At 48.4% G+C, this 25,793-nt stretch overlaps 1 protein-coding gene across 5 annotated transcripts in view; it reads right to left on the reverse strand.

The window, feature by feature from the left end:
* RALGDS (ral guanine nucleotide dissociation stimulator) overlaps positions 1–25,793 on the reverse strand; it is a 73,807-nt gene that overhangs the window by 43,962 nt on the left and 4,052 nt on the right. Inside the window, exon 1 of one of the 5 annotated variants that reach the window (XM_072984911.2) lies at positions 19,448–19,680. The exons of 1 other annotated variant lie outside the window; for it this stretch is intronic. In XM_072984911.2, the coding sequence (XP_072841012.2) occupies positions 19,448–19,627 (180 nt within the window). In that variant the 5' untranslated portion in view covers positions 19,628–19,680. Of the gene's footprint in view, positions 1–1,947; positions 2,489–10,361; positions 10,503–19,447; positions 19,681–25,793 lie in introns of those variants that run through there. 3 more of the 5 variants (XM_078382799.1, XM_072984912.2, XM_072984915.2) reach the window with 3 other exon arrangements.

A 25,793-nucleotide genomic window follows, 5' to 3' on the forward strand; every position in this document is an offset into this window, starting at 1 on the left:
TATCTTTGCAAGACTTTCATTTTCCCCTCCGCTTTCCCCAAATAAATGAAAAGGATTGCATCAGGCGTCCTCCCACAATGCATAATGTTATGAAGGAGAGAGCTTTATAGACCTTTTGTACGTACATCTTCTGTAGTTTTCACATGCTTCCCTAATTAGGCCCGCCATCTTCGCAACGTGAATGGGAACGATCCGCTCGCCCACTTCACATTGACCCCAAAGGTCATCAAGAGCAGCTTCTTACCAAGAAAGGCCCAGAAAAAGCAATTCAACCCCTCCAAGAGGCAGCACCTCACTCCATACCACAGAAGCGACTCTACGAAACAATGGGGGGGGAGCAATGAAATGCAAAGACACCCCATCCTTCCTCCCCCCACACTGCTGGAAGCTTTTTCCTCCAACACGTCACCGATAGGATGATTCTGGGTGCAAAGAGACCCCAGAAATTCATGGCTGCGTTCATTCATTTGCCAAACAAAATGCCTTCTTGCCCCACGTCAAAACCCCGAGACCCCACAAGCCGCAGATGCTCAACCCTCTTCCCCTCAAATTCGAGGACCCTTCAAAACACTGCATGGCTTCGTTTCGCATAAAAATCGGCCCACTCTTTTCGCAAACCCACTTAGCAGGCAAATCTCATCAGATTCTGCAAATGCCCCACAATTTCAGGTCCCACCAGGTTCCACTTAAGAGTATTTTTACCCCGCCTTTCTTCTTAAAAGGGCCCGAGGCGGCTCACATCAGTAAAAACCGACACCATTTAAAAGACTAAGAATAATAAACATACAGATATTTTTAAAAGGAATTGAACCAGCCTTCTATTCAAAACAGTCAACAAAATCAACAGGAAAGACACATTTAAAAACAACAGAACACAAGATGCCATTTTAAAAAAAAGCAACTCTGGGGCTGCCAGTCATTTAGCTGGGGGGCTTCCCAGCCTCACTAATACAATCGGCAGAATCAACAAGAACCCCACCCTCCAAACATAGCAAGGTCAATAAAGCTCATGTTGAACCGAGTGAAATGACAGATATTATCATTGAAACACGGCCTCTGCCCTCGCCCCAGTAAATCCAGAGTCTGAAATTACTTAATGGCACCATTACTGGCATTTAGAGTTATACTACTCTTGAATGTGGAGGTTCTATCTAAGCTGTCCTGGTAAAAAAAAGCCCCTGCCTTAGTCTGATCTGGGAGTCGGTGGCGCCGGCCTATTGTTTTCAGCATCCTTTGCCAGCTAAGCTGATTGTTGGGATGTGAGGGCAAGACAACGCCTGAAGAGGTGCCATTATCACAGACATCTGATAAGTCTCTTATTTTGTGTGGTGCGCCACCCATCAATAAGTTTTATGAAGGAAAGCACAGTGGTCTTGCAGGCAGTCACAGCCTCCATCTAACACAACCCCGCAAGGTTGTTGTGATAACAACATGGGGGGAAGGCAAGCCATGCGGACAGCCTGAATTCCAGGGCAAAAGGCCAGTGGTATCAACAACATAACCCATCAACCACTTCTCCCCCTCCTCAGCCTTCCTTAAGTCAGATTCAGAAGCAGGGAGAGGTTTTTAAGTATCTTTACATAGGATCGCAGGCCAGGCCTGGAAATTTTGGCTGAGTGAGGGAGAAGGAGGTCGTGACACCAGTCAGGGCTCCAGCTCTTTTAAAGCAATCATCCTCCCTTTAGATAATTAAAAATAAACACACACACAGGGACCGAAGAGGGCTGGGGCTGCGCCTGGGAGGCTCATGGCTTTCACACGCTCTGGCAAGGGGCGCCTGAGCAGCCTGCTGCTCAGCCTTACTCTCGAGTAAGCCCCACGCCGCCTCGGGGGGGAGGAGCGCAAAGAGGGCTCTTCTTCCCCCCCTTCCTCCTCTGAGAAGCCCCAAACAAGGGGTCCCCCCTTCTTTTCTCCGCCTTCCCTTCCACCCACCCCTTAGTTCGTTACCTCCAGCGGGGGCAGGTCCGGATCCAGCTGCGTGAAGCTGTGCAAAACGACCGGGCTGGAGCTCTCGGCGGCCACCTCCAGCCTCACCCCGTCCCACAAGCTCCGGAGGCGCCGGGAGCCCTCGAACATTTTCTCGGGGCTGCCGGCCGGGGAGGCTCCGGAGGCGTTGGCAGCGCTGGCGCTGCTTTTGGGGCGCTCATCCTGCAGCAGCTCGGACCACATGAGGTTCACCATGAGTGCTTGGAGGGGGGAGGAGAGGAGAGAGAAGAGGCGAGGCGGGAGCTATCCTGCTAACTGGCCATGATGTGGGGCGAGGAAGGGCCCCCCCCCGATCGCGCCCTCGCGGGGAGGCTGGAAAGGTGCCCAAAGGGCGCGCTTTGGAGAGGGTCCCGGCCACCTCTCCAAATGCGCCCTGCGCTCTGCGCTCTGCGCCCTGGTCTCGCTTTCTCCTTTCCAGGCGCGCTCCCTCTCGCTCTCTCTCTCTCTCATCGCCTCCGCGGAGGGAAATCGGATCCGCCCCCTCCTCGCCGAAGCCCTGATGTCACCCACATGGAGAGGGAGGAGGAGGAGGAGGAGGAGGAAGGCGGAAAGCAAACGCCGGAGGCCAAGAGAGAAAAAGCGGAATGGGACGCCGCCAGGCGAGCCAGCGCGCACGGCTGAGCCGGAGAAAGCAGCCCGGAGCTGCCCTCTGGAGTCCGACGAGAGAAGCGCCACGGAGGGCGTGTTTTTTGGGGTTTTTTAAAAACATTTATTTACTTGTGGGTTTTATTTATTTTTTTAAATAACGCCCGGGCGCGCTTACAGGGATCACCCGGCCAGGAAAAGCGCAGCGGCTAGAGCTGGAGAGCTTTGTCCGCCCCCAGAGGTTTTGAGACTGCAACGGGAATGGAGAGACGGCCTTCCGGATGGCCTTCGGGGTTGCGAAGTGGTTTTTTTTCCTCCCTGAATCATAATTGGTGAAACCTGCCACGTGCGGAAAGGGAACACGCGCAAGGAGAGCGTTTCTGATGTTTCTCGATTGCGCCTCCAAAACCGGCGATCGTTAGGTCTCATTTCAGACGATCGGAGAGGGGCATATTTCTTTATTTCTCGCCTTTCTCCCCCGCCAAAAGGATCCAAGCTTCTAAATATTGTCTTTTTAATGGGTGGAAGCCGCCTGGGGTTCCTTTTAAGAAGAAAGGCGCAATAAAAATATAATATAATAAAACAAACCAATAAGACAGGGAGGTTCTCATCCCCTGTTGAATCACTGGACTCAAGAGGATGATCGCGGCCTCCTTTGGCCCCACTGCCCACTTGGTGTGTCAGCCTGGACCTCACAGGTTTATGGTGTGGAAAAAAGTTGGGAGTCAAGAACTGGGACTCTGTTGGAGGAAGTAGCTAACACGTGTGTTTAAATAAGATATTTAAAGAGTCATTTGACCAGTTCCGCTCCCCCAGTGACTCTCCATGCCTGAGTGGAGATTCGAACCCTGTTCTCCAGAGTCCTCGTCCCTCATTCTATCCACTAACTACACCATACCTGTAAATAAATTACAATTAACTACAACTGTGTTTTGGATCCTCTTAAATATTCACAGACTGTCTGGGGGCAGCAGCTGTTTGGAGTCAGCTGTTCATCGGAATGGAGGAAGTGTTACCTTAAGATGCCAGAGACAACTTAAAAGGGAGCTGGCTGGATAGCTCAGCGGTTAGGGATCTGGTTCCAGGGCCAGAGGTTGGGAGTTCGATTCCCCCCACTGGGCCTCCAGGGAGAAAAAAACAGGCTGGGTGGCCTTGGGCCAGCTGCACCGTCCCAGGTAAAGAAGACGTCTGAGTATTCTCTACCTGGAAAACTCTGAAAAAGTCATCATCTCAGAATTGACTTGATGTCATGTGATTATTATTATGTTTAAAGGTCTTAAACAGTGGGGATCATTAAAATTCAAAGGGCATACACTGTGAAGTCTGTTGGCAAGTCTCAAGCACATACAAGGCAAACACCTTTTCAAGGGGGCGATCCTTTTACCCCCCCCATCCACCCACCCCCCAATTGTGATCTATACTGTGTGAGTGTTCACACTCAACCCCTCCGTTAATCCCCAAGTCTTCTAAGATGCTGAAAAGCCCATGTCATCTCTGTGGTGAGCCACGGATCCAAAACAACCCTTTGCAAATTAGTAAACCCCCCCAAAAAATCATGTTTTTCTCATGATTCACAAGCAGAACGTGCAAGTCTTATTTGGGTACCAGCTCTACCCTCTGCTATCCTGTTTCCCCCGAAAATAAGCCCTAACCTGCAAATAAGGCCTAGTAGGATTTTTCAGGATGCTCGTCATAGAAGCCCTACCCCCAAAAATAAGCCTGTTGAGTTAAACCCCGGCCTCCACCATAATGCAGCAACTAGAAGAAGATGACACGACTGTATTTGAATAAATGTAGATGGTTGTACATTGAAAAAATAAAACACCCCCCAAAAATAAGCCCTAATGCATTTTTTGGAGCAGAAATTAATATAAGACCCTGTCTTATTTTGGGGGAAACAGGGTAGGATATTCCATTCAGTCTCCAACTGTGACCACTGAGCATTCCCACCCCTCACTAGGGTGCCTGAGAAGTTTTGCCCCCCCCCCAGTTCCTCCCACACATTATATATATGTTGATAACTCCCTTCCCGGCCCATTTGGGCACATCCACCAGGTAAGTGAGGCCAGAATTACTACCACCAGATGGAAGGGACAGAATTAGGCTAAAAGCCTGAAGCTATTTGTAAATGTGCCGCTTAGGCTTGACTGACAGCAGCCTTTTTTTGTCTCTTTTAAGATCCCACGCCTGCTGACTCAGAAGTAAGTTCTGCTCTGTTCAGTAAAGCTCCTCTGAGTGTGTGCAAGAACGTAGCCTCGGGGTTTATACAGATGACAATAGCACAAAACTGCTCAAACTTAACCTTGGCAAGCAAGAATTGTAGATTTTTTTTGTTTTGTTTTAATCCTTGCTAATGGGGCAAAGTTTGGAAAGGGACCATTTCATTTAAAATATTCAGGTACATTACAGAACCAGTGAAGAAAGATGGGGGGGGAGAGAGAATTGATTTGTTTGAAGCGTAGTGCCGGAGGAGAGCTTTCTGGATTGCCAGAAAGAACAAGTGGGTCCTGGATCAGATCAAGCCTGAAGGATCTCTGGAGGCCAAAATGCTGAATCCCAAAAGCAGGATTCTCTGGAAGAGACAATAAAGCTAGGAAAAGTGGAAGGCAGCAGGAAAAGAGGAAGACCCTAATACAAGATGGACTAACTCTTTCAAGGAAGCCACAGGCAGATTCCGTTTTTGTTTGCTGTTATGATATTGTTGTTAACACTGCCGGGGTTAATGATCCGAACCCCGAAAAATTACTTCTCTGAATCAAGGGCTCCTGCGATCCGGACCTCTCGTGAGAAAGCCACCGTGAACATCTGGATGGTGTCAACTTATTTGCACCCAGCCAAGCTGGCTGCATGTTCTGGCACATGGTTAAGAGAAGCTTTTGGAGACATTTAAGAAGGAGAGGAAGCCCATTTTAGGGCAGGAAAGAGAGAGAGCTAAACCCTAGCTACTGGTTTAAGTGGGAACTTGGTAGAGCAAGGGTTAACCCAGCCGCCACTAGAGTAACATGGATTGATGTTGAAATTTAACAGCCTGCTGAGATGAATGTGGGGGAATCCAGACTATTGTCTCTCTCAGCTTGCAAATTCCAAGGAGACAATAAGGTTCTGGGTAAGATGGAAGATCAGCAATCCTGTCTCCCCCCCACCCCTCCTTGATTTTCTTAATTTTGAGAGTCTCTTGCAAATTGGGGGGGGGTGTGCATTTTATAGAAGCAAAGCCTGGTAGAGGAAACCTTTTGAAAAACTGCACCAAACAACACACTCATAAAAGCACATCTTGCAGCCGACCTTCGACAAATAGGAACTAAGAGGTCGTACCAGAACATAAGAAGGCAATAAGGAACACAAGCAAATTTCCATGCATCGCTGCAGCTTTTGAAATCCTACCATTTCAATGGAAAAACTGTCCCGGCTGTTTGTCTTTGCTGCGCTATCTTTTGAAATGTTTTTTAAAAACTGCAAACAAAATGGAGATAAAAGGAGGGGGGAACATAGGGAAACAATCAAACAATTATATGATCATGTGGGTCCCCTGTACAAAAAATATATATATATCTGAGCACAGTTGGCTCAGGCAAAATAACTTTCGGGACAAAGATAAAGCAGCGAAATTGTCTGGCCACTGAATGATGCGTAGTGAACATGTCTCCACCCAAGCTTTGAAGATTAAAAGGCCAAATCCAGGTGCTAGCCCCTTTGAATCAACCACTGAAGGTTAAACCTAAATTAAATTGGAGTTTGCTCTAGCTATGATGAGCAACAGGATTTGGGTCCCATTTGTTTGTGCCGATTCGACGCTCGCATTAGAAAAGCAACCCGTCATCTTGATTAAGTCCTCAGCAGAGAGAATCGAACTCGCTGATAAAAAAATCCTAGTTCAATTATGAACTCTACTTGCATACCAGAATTTCTCCTTGAAGCTCTATGATTGAGAAATGGTTACAAATATTTTTGTGTGTATTATGTCCCTCTGGGGCCATCCAGGGACTGTGCAGCTGGCCCAAGGCCACCCAGGCTGGCTTTTTTCCCCTTCCATCCTTCTGAGATCCGTAAATCTAGCACCCAGCTTACAGAGGAGGTGGGAGAGTGTTGTTTGCACAACTGTTTTGTTAAAAAGTCCAGAATGGGCTCAAGCACTTTGGGGTGGTCTACAAGTCGAAAGAAGAAGAGTAGCAACGTATATGGAAGTCCTGATGCTTTCAGCCACAGGATGGAGATGACACACAGTGCAATGTCCGTTCTGGGCAGTTTACAAAATAGTTGTGCAAACAACACTCCCGCCCCTGCTCCCGTGAGCTGGGTGCTAGATTTACTGATCTCAGAAGGATGATGGATGGGAAGCAGAGCCAGCCTGGGTAGCCTTGGGCCAGCTGCATAGTCTCAGGGTGCCACCTAGAGGAAGGAAAAGGTAATACACCTCTGAGTGTTTTTGATCTAGAAAAACTTGGAAAAGGTCACCCTAAGTTGGAACCGACTTGACTGTACACACACACACAAACACGGGAAAGACCTTTACAAGCGTTGATGCTACTCTCCACTAATATGTCAAGAAGACTCAACTGCTTCTGTTAACGCACTGTCTAATTTTCTTGCACTCTGAAAAAATCACAATAGATGGAGCTGCTGAGCATAAGAGCTTTAAGCTAAAATAGACCAGGATTTTTTGGGTCATGCCTTTTCGAACGTGATCCCTGAGAATTTTTCTGCAGCTCTTGGACTGGAAAGACTTCCCACCTTTATGGACCTTCTTCAGGGAGGTCAGGCTGAAAGCTACTGCCAGCAGTGGAGAGGCAGTCTAACTTTTCAGAGCGGGAGAAGATCCATAGACAAGCCAAAATCTTGGTGTCATGAGGAACGAAGCATGGCTATTGGGGGGGATGCTCAAGGGGCCAGATTGGGCCCTGGAAGGGCTGGATTCAGCCCAATCATACGAGGCTGGCTACTTTGCCTTAAATATGTCTATATTGTCATTGCAGATCAAAAGCTGAACAGGAGACAACAGTGTAGTGCAGCTGCAAAAAAGGCCAACATGTTTTTTGGATGCATTGACAGAAGTAGAGTCTCCAGATCATGGGAGATACTAGCCCCCCTCTATTTGGCACTGGTTACACCTCATTTCGAGTCCTGGGTCCAGTTCTGGACACCACACTGCCAACAAACTGAAGCAAGTTCAGAAAAAAGCGACAAGGATGGTCGGGGGGGGGGGGACTGGAAACCAAGCCCCATCAGGAAAGACTGAAAGAACTGGTCACGTTTAGCCTGGAGAAAAGAGGACGGAGATTATAGAGCTTTTCAAATCCTTGAAGGCTCGTTCTACAGAGAAGGGGCAGGATCCGTTCTTGATCCTCCCAGAGTGCAGCGCACGTCACCGTGGGCTCAAGGGACAGGAAGCCAGATCTCGGTGGAATATCAGAGAAAAATTCCTAACTGTTAGAGCAGTACGACGATAGAACCCAAGACCTCACAGGTGAGCGCTCCAACGCTGGAGGCTTTCAAGAGAAAACAGGACCATTATCTGTGGATTCCTGCCTTGAGCCAGGGGGTTGGACTGGATAGCCTTCGAGGCCCCCTTCCGGTTCCATGATTCCTGGGTTTTACGATTCTATACGCAGAGCATACTAAGAAAGACTCATCGAACTCGCCGCTGAAACACGCCCGTTCTGTTCGAAACCAACCTCTCCTGTCCTCTGTCACAACGACACGGCTTTCGTGGGTTACTAATGACAGATCTGGGCTGGAAGTCATTACCCGGCTGCCCCTCATTAACTCGGCGCCAAGAAACACAAAGCGGCAAAGCCTGGAGCACAGTCGGAAGGCGGTGTCCGAAGGCAGAGAGGAAGACGTGATTTATAGCTTTGTCTGCAGAGGAGAATTCTGCTCTGCAAACTCCACTTCTGAAATTCCTCTCTCCTGCCACCTCGCCATACCCTGTCTTGGCCTTAGGCACCATGATCTCAAATAATAAAGTCTCCGAGAGATGCAGCAGTTGGGTAAGGCTTTCTGTAACCAGCACCCCATGATGTAAAAAAAAAAACCCCACAAATTTTCTTGGCTCAATCTACGGCTTTTTACGATAGACCAGCCCCCTGGCTTGCTGACGAATGGCGGCATGGTGTGAAGAAGGTCTTAAGATCAAATTTGCATCTCCAGGTAGAGCTAAGGCAGACTGTTTCGGTGTCTGGTCGCAGAACCTGAGGCTGGGAGTTCGATTCCCCATGGCAGTTCCTGCGCAGGGTGATCCACTGGATCCCTTCCAGTTCTGCAGTCCTAAGAGTAGAGCAGCGAAGAGCCGTTGCAGGCAATAATACAGATCTGGACGGATCTATGGTTTGGTTCAGAATACGGCAGCATTTCTGTGAACTTTTCGACCAAAGGCAAGTAGCTCCGATTTCTGTGGGGCAGTGAATCCGCGCCAGGTTTTACTTCAGATAAGCCAAGGCACTGTGCTTATTTTGCAAAGTTGTCTGCAAAACGTGGAGGGGATTCCTTGCTCCGCTGACTTCCGAGCCGCCTACTGGCTAAATGTTACGTCCCTAACATCTCAGGATTAGAATATATCAAGTATCCGGTAATGGGAAGGACGCCTTTTAGAGATCGTGGCAAGCAGCTGTTGGACAGCATTGATAATATTGCAGCAGGTTCAGCTACAGTAGATACAACTTTTGCGTTGCGGGCATAAGGACCCTGATTCAATTCCAGCAACCTCCAGGGAAAGCTGAATAAAATCACACTGGAAACCTGTGTCCATGGAAATGAGTTTTGAGGCAGCTCACATTTTGCAAGGAGATGGTCCCACGTTCGATTCCCTCCACCCCTTCCCCAGTAAGGGGAGGGGGAAAAGGTCCGAAAACGGTGTCACCGCCAGGCTGTGAGAAGGCATCACTGTCTCACTTTAAGCTATATACCAGATTCTAACCACCACATGGCACAAAACACTTTGGCTACTGGATATAACAACGTAAGAACTGCTGAGTTTTTAGGTCTGACTGAAGAGCCAGAGGTTCGGAGTTCGAATCCCCCCCCGGGACTCCTTGATGGGGGCTGGACTCAATGATCCATGCACGGTGAATATTATTATTACTCAAAAATATCAGGCACAGTCAATTAAAAAAAAGCATTGACTGGTATATATAACACATACAAGCTTTAACGAAAAACCGACATATCCTGGCGGGGTTTTTTTGTAGCTCTGCTGATGTTATTTCCAGAATCCATCATTATGATGATGATGATGATGATGATTGACAGAAATGAACCTACATTATCTCTGCATGTATATAACACTATATATCTACAGTCCAACTTTGTGGGTGCAGTTCACGCATGGGGACCCGCTCCAACCCCAGCGCTTCTACACCAGAGCAAAGGCACCTCTCTGGCAGGTGCTGCTTCAACGCAGGCGATCAACCTGTTGCCGCCACGATCCGCGAATCAGGCTTACCCGAAGGCAAAGGTGATGTTGGCAGGTTGATGCCTGGTTTGGGAATCCACCTGGGGCCGCAAAGCCAAGACAGACAGGGTGGGTGTGTAAACCCCATTCAGTCTGCACAACTGCCACAAACGGGAGGCGCACCAGCGTTGGCTCGGTTGGATGTGTGACCTGACACACACACACACCCCGAAACATCTTCCGCCAGCCTGAGTTGCCCCCAGAACCCTCCCAAAAGAGCAAGGACGGGCGGGTGGTCCTGACTCTTGATTTCCCGCTGGTCCCTGCAGAGCTGACCACCTCCTCCTCCTCCTCTGACCATCACAGGTTCCCCACCACCACCAAGGACCAGTGTTGTACTCACATCATCCTCCTGCACGCTCAGAGGGATATCCAGCATGCACATCTGAAAGGGCTGGACCAGCGCCTTCTGCATGTTGAACAAAGGTTTGGCCTCCATCTTCCAGCGGAGAGGCGCGTCTTCCCCCAAATCTTTCTCTCTCCCCCCCCACCCCACCCAAGGGGCTTAATCTTTTCAACCCCTTGCCAAGTCCGGCCTTGCGGCTAAACGCCGGGCAGCTCCGAGCGACCCACCACTCCTAACAGGGCCAGAGCATCGTTGCCAACGGATGCTGTTGTTCTGCTGCAGCCCGGCCGGCAGCGGCTCTCATTTCCTCCCCGTGGCGAATCAAAGGGAGAGGTTTCCGCGCGCCCGTCCAGGAGTGGGGGGACCGCGATGCTCTTGGCTGAGATGCAGAGCCCGCTGCTCGGGCGGGTGCATGGGGGTCCCCCCTTCCTCCCCGCCTTCATCTGCAACAGCCCTTCTGCCTCCCTCTTGACCTGCTTTTTTCCCCCGCCACCCGTGTTCTTGCTGCGCTCAGCTCCCCAGCCTCATTGGTATGCCTGGCGCTCATGCCAAGCCCAGGCATTGTCTTCCCAAAAGGCACAACAGGTTAGGCGGCTGCGGCTGTGGCGGGGGGAACTCCACCGCAGTCGTCCTCCGTGGCAGGCGAGCTGGAAAGGGGGTCGAGGGGGGGGTGTCGGCAACTGGCAATGCGGCCACCCTCTCCCTCGGCTCCCTCCTTTCTCCGCAGTCCAACCTTTTCATTGTCTGCAAAGGAAATCCCAAGGGGGGGACCGGGAAAGAGAGAGAGATACAGCGAATAATTCCTCTCCTGTGCCAAGGAGGGTCTGGGGAAAGCCTCCCAACAGCAAAAAGGGCATCGTTCTACAAAGGGTGGGCAAAATGGGCCGCTTGGTTTGGGAACCTCCCCGCTGCAAATCATCATCCCTACCGGGCTGGAAGGGACCCCTCTGGATCATCGAATTCGGCCCCTGTCAATACAGGCGGACTCCCAACCTCTTGGCTCCACGGCCAGATATGCCTAAACTACTGAGCTATCCAGGAGAATCATCATCACCATCTTTGAATTGCAGAGTTGGAAGGGACCCCAGAGGTCATCCAGTCCAGCCCGTGCCAAGGAGCAAGACGGGCCTTCGAATGCCCGGAAATACATTTTACAGGCATTAAAGTGAGCAATGTGATGGTTCAGGGTGGGTATGGGATGGTAAGACGTGTTTTTGATAACATACAAGCCCCCCGGCGGTTCAGAGGCTTGGTGAGAGCAGCTGGCCAGGCAGAGTCAGAGAGTGTCGGCCGGGCCCTGCAGACTCACGCAGCCTGAATACTGTTGGGGGAGGCAGGATCACAACCCGAGGTGTGACGCTGGGCAGCAGAAAGCAAAAGATTGTTAAATGTTGTCGTTTTGTTTCGAAGAGCCACTGCACGGGAGCAGGTCTCTGTGGACGGTGGGAACAGTCGGAACTGGACCCTTCTGGACCCTTCAGAGCCCATCAGCCCCAGCCAGCACAACCAATGGCACAGAACCATGGGAGTTGTAGTTCAACCCATACCCCAAAACGCTATGTGCTCCCCACCTCTCTCTCTCTCAACAGCTCTCCTTGGGATTTCATCACACGCAACTCGATGAACTGCCAAACTGCATCCATTCGCAAACAGAGAGCCTTTCCAGCGAATACTTCCAGAAGCAGATCACTCAAAACCTCCGTCCAGAACACATGATTAAAAACAGTTCCCCATTTAACAAAAAAAAAGCTGCTTCCAGTCCAAAGATAGATAGATAGATAGATAGATAGATAGATAGATAGATAGACAGATAGATAGATAGATAGATAGATAGATAGATAGATAGAGATAGATAGATAGATAGATAGATAGATAGATAGATAGAGATAGATAGATAGATAGATAGATAGATAGATAGATAGATAGATAGATAGATAGATAGATAGATAGATAGATAGATAGATAGATAGATAGATAGATAGATAGATAGATAGATAGATAGATGGATGGATGGATGGATGGATGGATGGATGGATGGATGGATGGATGGATGGATTGGGTGGATTGGGTGGATTGGGTGGATAGATGGATTGGGTGGGTGGACGAATGGATAATTCCTCAGTACACAGTCCTTCTTGAAAGTAAAACTCCAGCCCTCTCTGAGAAGCGAAAATCCCACAGGCAACATTGCCAAAAGTGGGTCCCTTCAGGGGAAGAGAAGAATCCTTGGCTGTGAATTTTCTGCCAGACTCACAACTACACAACAACAAGACTAGGCAAGAGAGGAAACCGGGTGAGCCTCCTTGATGCAACACTCTTTAATTTCCCGAAACATGTCCAGCGCAACCCTAACTCGTCTGCCCCGTCGGCTCGAACTGCGGGTTGAATTCCACCCGGCGTGCCGTTCGCTCGGAAGGCACCTCGTTCCTGGAGTTCCGACGTCAAATGTCTTGCTTTTCTGTCCAAGGGGGCCCCGTGTCCTGCATCCCTTTGATCGACCTGCATCAAAGGGTCTTTTAAGCCAGCAAGCATCAAAAGAAACTTCTCCCAAAAAAAACAACACAACAGACAGGGAAGGTTTTAGAGAGGAAGTGTTCACCCCAAACATCCTGCCTAATTCTCAAAGACTAATTCTCAAAGAGCGCAAAATCTCATCTACTCATAGTTCCCATTGGGATCACCCAGACCTAATGTGTGCTCCCATATTTCTCAAAACTGCAGAATCGGAAGGCAGCCTCTCACAAATCATCATCATCATCATCAAACTGCAGAGTCCCTGAGGGGAGAATCTGGTCAAAATACAACCTTCTCCACCACTCTGCTTCTAGGACAGGAAAAGCGACATAGTGAACTACCGTTTGAAACTACGTAAGTTGTTCTCCGGATTCAGCAGCACTAGAACCGGTGAAATAAACCCAACAGGTTACAATCTGAAATGGGGCTGCGGTTTTCTTTCTTTCCTACCCCGTATATTCATGCACGGATGTTCATTACTCAGCTGCGCTAACCATCAAGTCAAGAACTCCTCTCGAGGTATGAATGAGTTGTGGTTTATCTGGCGGACGTGATGATAATCACGTGCTACCAAGTAAATGCTGACATATGGCAAGGTAGAGAAGACTCAGAGGTGTATTACCCTTCCCTTCCTCTAGGGGGCATCCTTGGGACTGAGCAGCTGGCCCAAGGCTACCCAGGCTGGCTTTATTCCCAGGAGGCATAGTGGGGGGGGATTCGAACTCCCAGCGTCTGCAGCCAGAGACTTAAACCACTGAGCTATCCAGCCAGCGTCTAGCAATATGGAGGTGGCATTTTTATCTCCAAAACGTAGGCTTTCGATTAGAGACCATTAACACATCCATTGATCCAGAATTCAAAGGGATGACCATATCTATCCTTACTGGGTCACCAATCCACACGAAATAAATTGTCTAATGTATATGCGGGGGGGTAAGCCAGAGTCCTGGATTAGATCTTATATTTCTCGGGTTCACCGTTCAGTGCAAATTAACCGAATCTGCGCTCTCCAAAACTACCCACGAAACGCAACACAGTTATATTGTCGTTTTTGAAAATGTCACCGTGCAGTTTGCCCCATAGGAAAAAAGAAATGCACACAAAATCATGTTACGTTGGGGAAATCCAGGAGCGAAGTTGCGTATTTCCGGGAAAGCGTCGGCAGTATGGAAAAAATATGCAACCAAATACATACGGATTCGTGTGTGTGCTTTACAAAAAAATCACAGGCTCGCGGGGAATCGGAATAAGGGGGAAAGTCAAGGGAAAACAGGAAACCAAGTGGAAACTTGATAAATGTTAGCCGTCTGGATATGCGGGTATTCCGTTCAAACACCGAACCTCCAACGCAATAGAGCAACGTTCGTTCTTCGGAAAAGACATTTGTACGAAATTAAGCCGCAATCAAGGCCTTGGCGCCCAGCGACTGGCCTCTTAATAAGTACAGAGCGCCCATTAGCAATGCAAAGCAGACAGATAATGAGCAGTAAAGAGTGGGGGGGGGCTAACTAATTAGTTTTCAGGAATTTTGTAAAAAGCTGTGATGAGCGTTGCTGGTTCTCAGACTCTCCTCTCGAGCTGATGGCAAAGGCACTGGAGGATTTTCGCAGCCAGCCCTAAAACCGACGGCAGATGGATGATGCAGGTGGGTTCTGAAAGGAAAAAAAATCCCAAAATCTCGCTATATGGGCTTTTCCCAGTTGCTCTCCATCCTCCTTTCAGGTCCCTGGCTTCATCTCCATGGAGACTGCCAGATGCAACGTTGCCATGCCTACCAAGCGCCCTGCATGGGGAGGATGCAACCCCGGTGTGTGTACTGTACGTGTACAATTGGATAGGTTCTGTTTGCAAGGGGGAAACCACGGGGATGCTGGAAAGAGAGAGAGGGAGAAAAAAACACCAACATCAGATGCTAGCGCCCTCCATGAATACCAATGAGAGGAAGGGAAACAGCTAAATCTCTCACTGATGCTACTCTAGGCCAGTGGGCTTAAATGGGTTCAATTAGTAGATTAATCAACTAAAAAACGAGTCAGCCTGATTCTTGGCACAGATAGGTAGCGAAGTACTGTATATCCAGGAGGCAATAAAAGAGTCGTGTGTCCTAGGAGAGAGACCCATCGTCCCAGTGGGTTGCAAGAAACGGAAAGATGGCTTCCGGCAATCTTGCCTTCCTGAGAGTCAGGTGTAAGCAGCACGGTTGGGAACTCGAGTTGTGGGACTCGCTGTTCGGTCGGACTCAAGTAAGTCACCCCGGAGATTCAACTTGCTTTCAAATCCACCCCCCCGCCAATGACTCAGACACGACTTGTGACTCGGAACCCCCTCACCCCTTCCCTTTTTTTCCTAAGGGTAACAGCTTGTTTTTAATAGGGAGACTCAGACTTGAGACTCGAACCCAAGACTCGGTACCAAAGGCTCGGATTTGGACCTCCGGATCTGGAGAGCTTTGCCCCTGGTGACTTAAAAAAACTAAAATGTATTAGAGGTGAGTTTTCATAGACTATAACTTATTTCATCAGATCGCCATCATCATCATCGTCGAACTGAAGAGCTGGAAGGGATCATCCACACCACCCTTGTCAAGGAGGCCCAGTGGAGAGATTCGAACTCCCAGCCTCTGGCTCTGCAGCCCGAGACCTCAACCCTTGAGCTATCAACGGATGACGTATTATTCACAAATTAATTTGAGGTAGAGGTGCATTACCCACGGTTAGGACACGGCAGAAGGCGGGAAAGACAGAAGGAAATTCGTTGCAGCCAAAAGGAGTGACAGTGACGTACATTAATCATCATAGTACGTAATGTAATAGCCGTTGCATTATTCGCATTAGCCGTTCACCCAACATTCGCAGCCGCCGTAAGCCATTAACGAATGTAATGCGATAAAGAGTCCATTATCCAGGTTCAAACCTCTGTAGATAGACTGGAATTTCCTAATGAATAGCAAGATGTATCAATGGACGTGGATGTGTCCGCCTTTCTGCCTCTGTTTTATCGCCAAGACCGCAAACGAGAGGTCTGAATCTTGGCACTGATACTAACGAGACACAGGGCGCCTGTTCTCCTAGACGATCTCTCTCTCTCTTTTTTAATGAATGAACAGACTTTGCCATCTTGTTAAATTGCAGGCTGTCAAGTCAGAACAAACTTTAAGCAGTTAGAGGGATTTCAACCTTTTTTTTTTTGCACCGCGTGCGGTTTTCGATCTGTTCAGGGCTGTGAGTACCTTGAAACTTTTTTATTCTTTCTCTTACCCATGTCTCAAGAGTGAGTTATCGAGACGGCAAGAGCTAATGGATAATAGGAAGGGGGTGGTCTACTCAAGGAGAAACTTGAAGCTATTCTGCTGTGCAGCTAGAGCCGTTTAACCAAAATTCAAAACTCCGCAAGCATTGCAATCCTAATAGGGTTTTCAAGGTAAGGGAATTATTTAAGGAAATGCTTTTACTAGTCCCATCCCTCTAACGAGCTTCCAGGGTTGAACCCAGCTCTCCTAGGGTCCCGGTTAGCCATTCTACCCATGACACACAAATTTCAACCTGTGCAGTTTGGCATTTTGGTAATTTTACAAGAGGGAATGAAAACCACTCTTTTTTATTCCATTGCAAGCCAACTCACCTGTCTCTTGAAAACTCACCTAGATACCTGTAGTTATTTGGCCGTATTAATTAATTTATTTTACTAAAATATTTATATCCCCTCTTCTCGTAAAAGATCTCAGGGTGGGGGTGGGTGGGTACACCCAGTGTAACCATTCGGAACCATTTAAAATGCAAAGCAGATTAAAATGATGTCAAAGCCCGAAACCCTGTAGACGTGTCTTTATTTAAACCGGATTGATCTGCTAAGAGGTTGATGAATAATCAGATCAATACCGTTTTTGATCCGCTGAGAACCACTTGACAAAAATACACATTCCCCACTTCCTGTATTGAGCACGCAACCCTGCCCCCTTCAGAAAGTGCCATTGATTTTAACCTGAAGCTAGACCAGGTCCTGGGTTTATTCAACAGCCAAAGAGTTTTCTGAAGGCGATTTATCTTTGGTGGGAAAGCCCAGAGGTGTTTTTTTTTCTCTCTCTCTCTAGGACTGCTGGCTTTGTGTTCGTTTTGCCAAGGAGCCAGAAGAATCAGGGGAAATCTCACGTCTGCAAGCTAGCACATGCGCAATTAATACACCCCCCGGGGTTGAACCCGGTGGCTTAGTCTCTTTCGCCATCACCCGAACCAGAGACGTCAGAGACTAATAATAAAAACAAAGTGCCTTCTAGTGAATTCTGACTTATGGCAGCCAACGGAGTTTGTGATGACGCTAGTGAAATACATCAAAACTTTTTGACCCGTTTTAAATTTAGTTTTAGGTCAATCCTGGGAACTACATGGGAATCTAAACTGTTGCATTTACAACTCCCCCCCCCCCCTAAAATGTGTCTAAAATAATTTATCCCGGTTCTCTGTCATGCCCCAAACCCCTCGTTCTTCTCTTGTGCTCTGGATGTTTTTCTCTGCCTTGCTTATTGCCCCTTTTAAATATTTTTAAATGAATTTTTCCACATTGCTTGAAAGTGACATAGCGCTATTTCGACGCGACAAATTATTTTTCTTCCTAAACGTTTCGTTCCAATCGAGCTCTCATTGATGAAATAACGAATTCAATGGTTTTGGTGCCGACCATTCGTCATTCTTTCCTCCTGTTTCAAATCTCTGCACTGTCACGATGCAAGTAATTACCTAACTAAACCTTTGCCACCTCTCGAGTCTGTACGTTTTGATTAGCTTGCAAAAATATGTTACTGTCAGGTTCTGTCCTCTTTCCCTGAGCTGGGCCTCGAAAAATAAAGAGCAAAGCAAATATTGATTGTGTTTCCACACCTCCCTTCCGCTCTGAGCTAGAGAAGGTTCATTCCTAGAAGCACAAGTAAGCGGCATGGTGACCCCCACCTCTGAGCTTAAGAGAACTGGGACTTGTTTGGCAGCTTTGTGTTTCAACAGCCTCCGAGCCACATTTCACAAAAGTCCCAACCTTGCTCGGATATTTCGGAGCAGGAGAGAGGGCAGGGGTGGAATAGATCCCCTGAGAGTGTTTGCATGTGGTTTGGTCTTGAAGGGGCAGTCAAGAGCCGTTCGTTTTATAAAAGACCCGCTCCTTGTGGCAACAAAATCTGTTAGAACTAATTTGTTGGTACCAGATTTGTGCTAGCTGGAAAGGAGGTTTGGGGTTCATTCATGCACGCATTGACTGTAGCTTCTCCTTGTGAGTCCCATGTCCCATCCTTGACACCACAACTTTGAGAAGGATACCAACCCACTGGAGTGAGTTCAGAGGAAGGAGACCAGGAGGAGGATCAGGGGGGCTGGAAACCAAGCCCTCGGAGGAAAGACGGAAAGAACTGGGTAGATTTAGCCTTGGGAAAGGAAGAATGAGGGGCGATAAGAGAGCCCTTTTCAAATCCTTGAAAGGTATTCCTACAGAGGAAGGACAGGATCTCTTCTTATTTCGGAGTGCAGGACATAGAACCATGGGCTCAAGTGTCAGGAAGCCAGATTTTTGGTGAAATGTCAGGGAAAAACTTCTCAACCGTTAGAGCAGTACGACAATGGGACCCATGATGTTTGGTGAGCGCGCCAACGCTGGAGGCCTTCGAGAGAAAACTGGACCGCCCTCTGTCAGACCTGCTTTGATTTGTTTTCCTAAACTGAGCAAGGTATTGGATTCGATAGCCTGGAAGACCCTTTCCAACTCCATTTTCCTTTGGTTCCAAAGAGGCAATTGAATCAGGAGGCAGAGGCCGGTGGCCGAGCGTTTCAGAGAAAGAAGAGGCTTCCTCGGCACCATCAGAGAGTCTGTCCTGCAGCCTCGGTCTGCTCCACGTACCCTCACGAGGGGCAGAGAATGCTGGCCGTAAAGCAAGATTCAACCGATGGGCATCTCTCAACCCCTGCCTCAAGACAGCCAAATACCTTGGGATTCGCCAGCTCCATGAACGAACAGGCTGGAGCAAAGGCTTAAAAATAAACAACAGGATTCTTCTGGGTCCGGATCTCACCCCGGCCGCCGATTCGTGGGAACAAATCTCCAGTGGGAGAGCAAAGGAATCTCGGGTGCCCGTAAATAACCTTCAGACAACAGTTTGAACGATGATGAATCACGCAACAGACCTGGTGTGAGGATGAAACACACACACCCAAACACCGAAGGCTTCGGTCGCAAAGGAGCAGCCCGCCCTCCGTTCTGCCAATTTATCTTCCACGCCATTGTTATAATGTAGGACTCAAACCTGAAGCACAAATCTGCCGCCTTTGGTCCATTTTTAAGGAGAAAGGTGGGACGGATGGATGAATCAATAAATAAATGCATATCGGAGCCACCTATTTCTGGCTTCTGGCCTGTCCATCGAAGGCTCAAGCCCCACCCACCATCTCTACGATGCCCCCTAACAAATTATGCCTGAATACAGTACGCAACAGGAGCGGGGAAAAGTTGCCAGAATTTTGAGCTACACAACAACCTTTTTAAAAAAAAATGATTGCAAAATGCTCAAAGTCAGGAACACTCCCAAATCTGACCTTTTTTCTCCTGTGGCACCTTCTCAGAAACGTCACAGGAACGGGGATCTCGTCTCTCCTGGCAAAGCATCTCCCGAAAGGGGCATTTTTCAAAAGCGAAGATCCCTTCTTGGGTGCGATCGCCCTGGTCCTCGTACGGAAGACTCTCCAGCCCGGAGGAAACGGGCTCACATCCTTCATGATCGGCTCCTTCCAAAACAATGAGTAACAATCCTGCGCCGGGGTAGGACTCATGCTCCCGAATGCGCGCAACGGCCTCACCTGGGCGAAGCATGTGCAGCCTGTCCCGCCCCGTGACCCGAGGTGCGGAGGCCAGCCGGGGAGGAGCTGGAAAACCCTGGCAATGGGGGTTATTTAGCTAGACAACACTGCCTGCTGTCAGCGTTGCTCAGGGCCTCCAGCTAAAAACTCTGGAAAATATGGAGCGCCAGTGTGTGAGCATGTGGGCGTGCGGGCAGTATTCAGTCTGGCTATATCAGGAGTGGGGAACGGAGCTAAGGGCCTTTTATGAGCGTTGCCCTCAGACGTTTGCGTACATGACACACCGAAAGCGCATAGGGCTTTCCACCATCCTGAGCATTGGGTGTTGCTAAACCTGAGCCGTTCCAAAATTGTTTTTAAGTCACTGGGGTTTTTGTTGAACAGCACTTTAAAAGGACAAGGAAAAAAATTGGTACATTTTTTTCATCATTTAAAAAAAAAACTGCATTTATCTGTATAGGGATCTGGCTGTGGAGCCATATGCACCGTCAAGCCCGCCATGATCATTGCAGAGAAGCAGCGCTCTGCTTTAATTCACACCCTTCCCGCCTGCCTTTGTTCTTAAAGAAGGAGCGAGATTTTCTCTTCCCGACATCGCAGGGCGGATTTTAAAGAAGTTGAAGTGGCCGATGAATCGCTGGTGACTGGTTAAGCGACAGGTCCATAGATCACCTAATCCCAGTCTTCTCCGCTTCAATGATATGTAGCAGACACAATCCTATTGCCGGTTTACGCCGGCATAAGGGAGGTGGCTTAAAACCCGGGGGAGAGTTTTGCCACTCATCAATGAGGCGCTGGCTAAATTCTTGGGCACCGAACACAACCAGCCCCTCATTCATTAGTGGCCATTGGCCGGCGGGACTGAAAACGATTCCCCTTATGCGAGCACGAAACAGCCACAGGATTTTTCAGTGTTTCCGAACGTGCATCTCTGCTTATAAATTAACATATGGACATTTCGTGCAAAGCTCAGCCCTCTTTCGAAAGGGTGGTTTTCTCCTTTTTTCCCCCAGCCTTGCCTTAAGTGGCACCGATTTATCCCCTTAAACCTCATGTCCAGCTATAACCAAGCTTTGTTTAGACCTCTCCCGATAGCCATTTTCCTGTTTATTAGACTTGATCGTGACGCTCCCTGGCTGTGTTCTTCCAAGGCACCCTGCATATGCCGACGGCATGATCAGAATCCTAATAGCTATTATTGTTATGAAAGCTATTCCTCTGTGTGGATGTTCTTTGCTCTTTTTTTCCCTTTCAAAATGGCTAACTTTAAAACGCAGACCGCTGCAGCGTCGAGAAGCCCCTTCTCCTCCAGCTATTCCCTCGCCTGCTTTTATAGGCGGACGGCCTGCAGGGAGGGAAATGAAAGCCGGAAGGTTCATTTTAAGTGTATATATACAGTACGTCCCTTCCTTTACCCTGCTGTTGGCCTGGTTTCCTCCACACCGTTTCATCTACGAGAGACGGGAAGGGAAACTGGTGGGAGGATGGTGGCCGTGGTGGTGGTTGGAGGATTAAAGTGGGTTAGGATCCCCGGGGAGCTTGCTCCTGCTTTGATGGACGCATGCCAGGCCCTCTGCTGACCCCTGTTAATGGGACGGTGTCAAAGATGTGTTTCTTTTCCCCCAGCCCTCCAAGATTTGGCCCCTTTTCTGGCGTGATGCCTGGATTCTTCAGAGCAGGATGCCAGGCTCCGGCGAAAGGCACAGAGGTGGTGGAGGAGGGAGAGAGGGAAACCGAGGCCTGGCTGTTCCATCTGGAGGACCACTGGTGGATGTGGCTGGACTGGGGGAAAAGGTCCAGCTCATTGATCAACGATGAGACCCCCTGGTCCCTTTTTGGGCCAAGGGGGGTGTTGGACCTAAGACCCTGCTTTTGAATCTGCCCAGCCTGGAGTTTTCCCCCCGCCCTCGACAAAACAATAAAATTGGAATGAGTCTCCTAACGAAGGTTCGGCGGCGGGCGGTAGGGAGATTTAGGCTGAAGTGTGCTGCCTAGACCTCTTAGGCTGCGTATTTGCTTTCCGAATTCCTTTCGAATTTTCCCAATTTCGAAAGCCAACTCCCCGTTGGCTTTAGGCCAATCCGAGGTTGCATTTCTGAGAAACAAAACTCAGGTCTCCGGCAGAGAGAAGGTTCACAGCCTTGCTGGGCGATTATACGACAGTAGGAACCCCTCCCCCTTTATCCGCAGGATCGGTATCCACTGATTCACTTATCGGTTGCCTAAAAGTATTAAATTAATAAATAAAGTTGTTTTTACTAGAACTGGTCCCTAGAGGGAGCCAGAGACTACACAATGAACAATGCTTGCTACTTCTGCATTTTTTCAGAATTTGTTTGGATTTTTCCCCTTTTTTTAAAGTTTCCCTGCGTGAGCTTGAATCTGTTTTTGGTGCTGATTTTGTTTAGAAGCTAAAAGAAAGACAATGTTTAGAAGCTAAAAGCAGGAAGTATACACATTTTTAAAAGAATCAAAGAAATGCCACACTAGAAATGTGGCATTTGTTTGATTCTTTTAAAAATTTGTATACTTCCTGCTTTTAGCTTCTAAACATTGTCTTTTCATGACTGATTGATTGATTTCATCTTTTTTTAATTACCGCCCAACCAGCCAAGGCCACTCTGGGCAGTTTACATTGGGGCCTTTTAAAGGAAAAAAAAAGGGTGCAATATATATCGTTTGTTCGTTCAGTCGTTTAGTCGTGTCCGACTCTTCGTGACCCCATGGACCAGAGCATGCCAGGCCCTCCTCTCTTCCACCGCCTTCCGGAGTTGTGTCAAATTCATGTTGGTTGCTTCGCAGACACTGTCCAGCCATCTCATCCTCGGTCGTCCCCTTCTCCTCTTGCCTTCACACTTTCCCAACATCAAAGTCTTTTCCAAGGAGTCTTCTCTTCTCATGAGATGGCCAAAGTAATGGAGCCTCAGCTTCAGGATCTGTCCTTCCAATGAGCACTCAGGGTTGATTTCCTTTAGAATGGATTGGTTTGTTCTCTTTGCAGTCCAGGGGACTCTCAAGAGCCCCCTCCAGCATCACAATTCAAAGGCATCAATTCTTCGGCGGTCAGCTTTCTTTATGGTCCAGCTCTCACTTCCATACAACACTACAGGAAAAACCATAGCTTTGACTATTCGGACTTTTGTTGGCAAGGTGATGTCTCTGCTTTTTAAGATGCTGTCAAGGTTTGTCATTGCTTTCCTCCCAAGAAGCAGGCGTCTTTTAATTTCGGGGCTGCTGTCTCCATCTGCAGTGATCATGGAGCCCAAGAAAGTAAAATCTGTCACTGCCTCCATATCTTCCCCTTCTATTTCCCAGGAGGTGATGGGACCAGTGGCCATGATCTTAGTTTTTTTGATGTTGAGTTTCAGACCGTTTTTTGCACTCTCGTCTTTCACCCTCATTACAAGGTTCTTTAGTTCCTCCTCACTTTCCGCCATATATATCCCAAATATATATATCCCAAATAACTAAATGGGATCGCCCAGATATATAGCCCACCTCAACCGTGGTTGATGAGGAAAGGGTCTACGATGGGGAAAACGCATCCTCTGCTCAGACCCTCTCTTTGAATAAAGGTGGGGAGACATTCACTACGTGGCAGTCGCTTGCAAACCCACCAGAAGGCGTTGGCGATGACGGGCCGTGCCAAGCCCATCACGGGGTAAAACGGGCCGTGTTGCTTTCGAGCGGCAAAAATCCTGGCATCGTTAGAGGGCACCAAATTGTCAATTACCGACATTTTTTTAGCGGCCATTAAGAGACAGGGTTGCAATTAAGATTTTTCAGCTTCTGGTGCCAAGAAGGCGGCAGGGTGACGAGACCCCTGCTTCTAGCCGCATAAAGAAGAGAATCTAATCCTGAAACACGGGAGGACCAGGAATTGAAAAAAAGCTTTTGTGGCATGCGAGGCAAGCCGGAATCTGGGACGGCGAGATCTGGGGATCTTTTGTATAGAAAGTTAAATTTGTTCACGCTCCGGAGAGAGTCGCCAGATGATGGGTCCGGCTTTTGAGACGTACCTTGACATTTCAAACTCAACACGGACGTTTCGTTTCTTTTACGGCGAAATGGCACTCAAGTGTCAGGGTAGCGAAACGGGGGAAGGCCCCCGAATCCAGGATTAAGCAAAATGAGCTGAAAGTTTTAGGATGTGCGGAACTCTGCTCCTGTCTATTCTTGTGAAAATTCAAATCTCAGCCCCAAAGAATTTGAATTTTCATTTTGAAGAGGGGGAAACGATCCTTTGCGCATCTGGGACTAGATTTGATTGCTATTCTCAGCTACAGAAGCTCCTCTGAGTCCCCGGGACGTATGTTCAGTGTTCATTTGACTGAAATCCGATTGATGCAATTCGTTCAGTCTAGATGGGGACCAAACAATGGAACACAATCGTCTCCAACGTTTTAATCCTTCAAGGCAGCCAGAGAGAGAAAGCCCTTGGCGGCTGTTGGGTTTCCTTTTTCGTTCGGCTCTTAATGCTTAAGATGACAAGTATTAAAACGTGTCTTTTCCTGTCTTCTGCATTGACGGGACGCTTGATGAAGATCTCCAGGCCTTGAGTTTGAGAGAAAGCAAACAAACCGTAGACATAAGGTGAAATAGGTGGAGCCGGACAGACCGAGATGGAGCCGGAGAGATAAGTGAGTCACAAATCAGAAGCACGTAGAATTGCTTGGCCCATCGGGAGAGGCTTTTCCACATCTAGAAGGCCATCAAGCTAGGAATCCGTCAGAGAAGGGGCCCATCAGACAAACCCCTTCTCTCTCCTCATCCCTCTATCTACCTTGGGGGAGAAAAAAATTGTTTTTTTTAAGTCTCTGGGACGTTTTGTGATCCAGCAACCTGCAAGGGCTGACGTCAACTCTATGCCTACAAACATTTGCTTTGACCCACGGCCAAGTGGTGTGCAAAGCCGGGAAAACAAAATAAAGGAAGGGGGGAGTGAAAAGGGGGGGAATCTTATTATTAGAGAAGGGAGAAGCCAACAGGGCGAGAAGAGGCTTCATGGCGCGAGATGCTACGGGTGCATTTCTTACAGATCGGGAATGGGTGGTCTCTGATAAGCTAAATGGGGAAAATATTTGGCAGTGGATGATTTCCCTTGGTTTTATTTATCGAATCTCCATGATAAGATCACACACTAACCTTTCTGCCGATTTTCTAGAATGACAGAAGAATGGAGTGGGAAGGGGGTCTCGAAGGCCATCGAGTCCAACCCCGCTGCTCAAGGCGGGGATCCCGATCGAAGCCTATCTCACATGGCCGGTCCGGACAGCATCCTATGGAGATGACACTGCCCTAGGACAGTCGGTTGCCCATTCCTTGCCTAAAGGATCCCACCTCCCTCCTCTCCCCTAAATGCCAACCCTGTGGTTGTGATAAACCTGGCATTTCAGGAAGAAAGGCAGGAAGCGAAGAGAAGAAGGTGCATAGGAGTGAGATAAAGAAGAGAGTCTCTTTCCAAAAATAAAACCCAATCTTCTGTAAAGGATAACGTTCATTGCTAGGTCATGCTTTTCTGTATTCCTAGCTTGGTCTCCTGGCCCGCCCTCCTTCTCTCAAGGAGTAGCTATTCTCGTTATTTATTATTTATTTTATTTGTATACTACCCATCTGGCTACCAAGACCACTAGCAAGAGAAATGGGAGAGGGGGGGGTAATAGGAGAGAGAAAAAATATACAAATGCAAGGGTAGGCAATCTCTTCATAGACTGACCAAAAGATCATCATCAGACCACGTGCAAGCGTTCGTGGTCGAAGGCCACGCTGTCAAGCTTGTACCAGCAAGAGAGACTTAAAAGTCCAAAAGGGGGGGGGAAGGATTATTATTTTTTAATGGCCCTAACAGTGAAGAGAAAGTGGGAATTTCAAGCCACCTGGAACCCAGCCGGAAAAGCCACGGATGGCGAAGCAGGATGGGAGTTGTAGTCAAACACCTTTGAAGGGTGCCAAGGTGGGGGACTCCGCCTTGGAGTGGCAGCCATTGGAGGGGCACTATTCCGATGCCGAAGCTTGGGCTGGCATCCACAGGTGAAGTCTTTTTAAGCGGTCACGACTTCCTTTGCTGTTTGACCCAGGTGACGCA

Source organism: Pogona vitticeps, chromosome ZW-PAR, assembly GCF_051106095.1.
Source record: "Pogona vitticeps strain Pit_001003342236 chromosome ZW-PAR, PviZW2.1, whole genome shotgun sequence".
NCBI lineage: Eukaryota > Metazoa > Chordata > Lepidosauria > Squamata > Agamidae > Pogona > Pogona vitticeps.